Raw genomic sequence first — 3087 nt, forward strand, 5'->3', positions numbered from 1 at the left:
TTCTGGTTGTCTTCTGGTTCTCTTCTGGTTATTTTCTGGTTGTCTTCTAGTTCTCTTCTGGTTCTTTTCTGGTTCTTTTATGGTTGTCTTCTGGTTCTTTTATGGTTGTCTTCTGGTTCTTTTCTGGTTCTTTTATGGTTGTCTTCTGGTTCTTTTATGGTTGTCTTCTGGTTCTCTTCTGGTTCTTTTATGGTTGTCTTCTGGTTCTTTTCTGGTTCTTTTATGGTTGTCTTCTGGTTCTTTTCTAGTTCTCTTCTGGTTCTTTTCTAGTTCTCTTCTGGTTCTTTTCTGGTTCTCTTCTGGTTCTTTTCTAGTTCTCCTCTGGTTCTCTCTGCACTCGTGTGACCAACATGCAGTTTCTTTCATGTGTCTGAAAATCTGTCCTTCCTGGTTTTGTTTTTTACATTTTCTAACAAATATTTTTTTCTGTCCTCCCAGACTCTGACACCCCCTCCCCCACCAAAATCCAGTTTCAATGGAGGTTTTGGTCTCTTCTTCTCCTCAAAGTGTCTTCCTCCTCACTGCAGGGATTACCCAGAAGTCCCTCCTCATTCTCTGTAGACTGCTATCATAGTTCAGATAATCTTAGTTCATAACAGTAATCTAGATTACTGGATTAGATCTGGAGTTTAATAAAAGCCCTGAGAACGCTGGTGTGAATCAGTCCTCTAAAAGTGAGAGTATTTTCATTTTCTTACCTGGTATAGCCAGATTGAAAAGAGGAACGGTGTGGAGGTGAGGTGGTAGTTTTGACATCCAGTCACTGTTTTCCATCATTTTCCTCTAAAACCTGAATGAGATGTTGGAAGTTTTAGAAGATCTCTGTCTGCACAAGAAGTGAAAAAGTGACAAACCTCCGTCGAACCTGCAGCCGATCCCGCCCCAAATGTTCAGTCCTTTGAGTCTGAAAGGGAAGTGAAGTTACCAGTTTGTGACCGCCAGCTGACGGTTGATCTTCAACCTGTCCAACAAGCCCGACCAGTGTCACGCTGGAAGACTCAGACTCGTACCTCCAGGAGGTTTGATTCAGAGATAAGGACGTTCCTCACATCTGCTGTTAGCTAAATGTGTGACAGCCTGAGGCTGAAAGCCAGAGGCTGAAACAGGATGAACAGCAGGAAGTGATCATGATCCTCAGCCACGAGTCAGAAGCATCGGTAATAAATGACAGGCGAGAAAATGAGCATCAAACTGTGATAGAAACAACATGAATTCCATAAGTGAGATAGAAAAAATAGGAACCCCTGAAACTCACCTGGAGGAAACTAAAGGTCAAAGGTCATGATGCTGTCCTCAGAACTTCACAGATTTGGATCTGTTTTGAAAAATTCATGAAGAGGAATAAAACTCATGGCGTACATGTGCGAGAGTGTCCAACACCAAAGGAAAGTGTGAGCAGAAGCACAGAGCTGACAGGAAAACGCAGTTCTGCTAGAGTTCTGATAGAGTTCTGCTGAATCTTTCCTGAACCAGGTAATCATCATGAGTAGGGACTCATGATGATTACCTGGTTCAGGTGTGTCCAGAACATGTGGAAGAACATGCCAGAGCTGGGTATATTGGGAAACATGCAGAAAAGTTGGCTCTCGAGGACCAGGGTTCCCTACCCCTGCTCCAGATGGTGGCTGGACGCTCCCTTAGAAATAAAGTGAGAAGGATGCGGGGCGCAACGGTACTCAAACTCAAACTTTGTTCATTTGTAAAGCCTTTCATTTGGTTGAAACACAAGGCGCTGTACTTACAGCAAGTAAAAAAGCAAAATATTTAAAAACAAACACACTCAAAACAAGAAATTTACTCAAAATAAACGCCCCTCCCTCCCCTGGCTCCGCCCACTATCCACCCAGTTCCCCTGTATAAACTCTAACAACCAAAATGAACAAAGACAGCTGAAAACTTGCAATTTTTTTTTTTTTCCCGAAAAAAGCAAAATGAACAAAGACTGAAGAACTGCAGTTCTGAATAAACAATCTGGCTCTGTGCTGTAGTGTAGAAACAATATAACAGGGATCCATTTATTCAATGCCCAACCACGGGGTCATCACTGCAGCGCCTGCCCAGGGCGCACTCTGCAGAGCGGGACCCAAGCCACCCCATGGGAACAGGGCAGCCAGGAGAGCCCAGAACACTGGAGTTTCAAATAAATCAATAAAAAAACTTCAAAAGGATTTGAGAATCCACTTAAATGACATGACTATAATAAAATAAAAACACAGTTACTATGTTTAAAGAATAAGTTTGTAGAAAAATTAAAAGTGAAATGAAATTTTCAGCCAGACAGAGATGACGCATCACGAATGTTAAAAGGCAGAGCGTTCCAGAGCTTTGGGGCACAAATGGAAACGTCTGGATCTCCTCTACACTTCCTCTTAGCTCTCGGTACCTCCAGGAGCAGCTGATCAGCAGACCGGAGGCACCGGGGAGGAGTGTAGGGAGACAGAAGCTCTGAGAGGTAAGGTGGGGCGAGACCATTCAAGGATTTAAAAACAAATAAAAGAATCTTAAACTGAACCCTAAAACAAACAGGGAGCCAGTGGAGGGAGGCCAGGATGGGTGTGATGTGTTCTCTCCAGCATACGAGCAGCGGCGTTTTGAACCAGCTGCAACCGTGAAAGGGAGGAATGGCTAACCCTGAATGAATGTGAATTACAATAATCCAGCCGAGATGTAATAAAAGCGTGGATCACTGTCTCAAGCTGCTGCAGGGTTAAAAATGGTTTCACCGCAGATAGCCGTCTAAGATGAAAAAAGCTCTGCTTCACTACAGACGTGATGTGATGGTCAAGCTTAAAATCACTATCCAGAATAAAACCCAAATTTCTGACAGAGTGTTTAAAATGTGGAGCCAGGGGACCCAGGTCCAGACTGGAAGGGTCACAGCGGTTACTAGGGCCAATCACCATCACCTCAGTTTTCTTCTCATTAAAACTCAAGAAGCTGCTCACCAGCCATGTTCGGATTTCATGTAAACATGACATTAACTGTTTAAGGGAGGAGCCGTTCTTCTTGATTGGGAGGTAAATCTGGCTATCATCAGCATAGAAATGAAAAGACACTCCATGTTTCTGGATGATAGACCCCAGAGGA

The 3087-nt window shown here is 43.5% G+C and overlaps 1 protein-coding gene across 3 annotated transcripts in view; it reads right to left on the reverse strand.

Moving 5' to 3' along the window:
* LOC112141366 (PI-PLC X domain-containing protein 1) overlaps positions 1-1481 on the reverse strand; it is an 11586-nt gene extending 10105 nt beyond the window's left edge. The window contains exons 1-2 of one of the 3 annotated variants that reach the window (XM_024264497.2): positions 866-1453; positions 699-790 (exon numbers count right to left, since the gene is read on the reverse strand). In XM_024264497.2, the coding sequence (XP_024120265.1) occupies positions 699-777 (79 nt within the window). In that variant the 5' untranslated portion in view covers positions 778-790; positions 866-1453. Of the gene's footprint in view, positions 1-698 lie in introns of all 3 variants that reach the window. The other 2 variants (XM_036217047.1, XM_024264495.2) reach the window with 2 other exon arrangements.
* Positions 1482-3087: the final 1606 nt, after the last annotated feature.

This window comes from Oryzias melastigma, linkage group LG19, assembly GCF_002922805.2.
Source record: "Oryzias melastigma strain HK-1 linkage group LG19, ASM292280v2, whole genome shotgun sequence".
Lineage (NCBI taxonomy): Eukaryota > Metazoa > Chordata > Actinopteri > Beloniformes > Adrianichthyidae > Oryzias > Oryzias melastigma.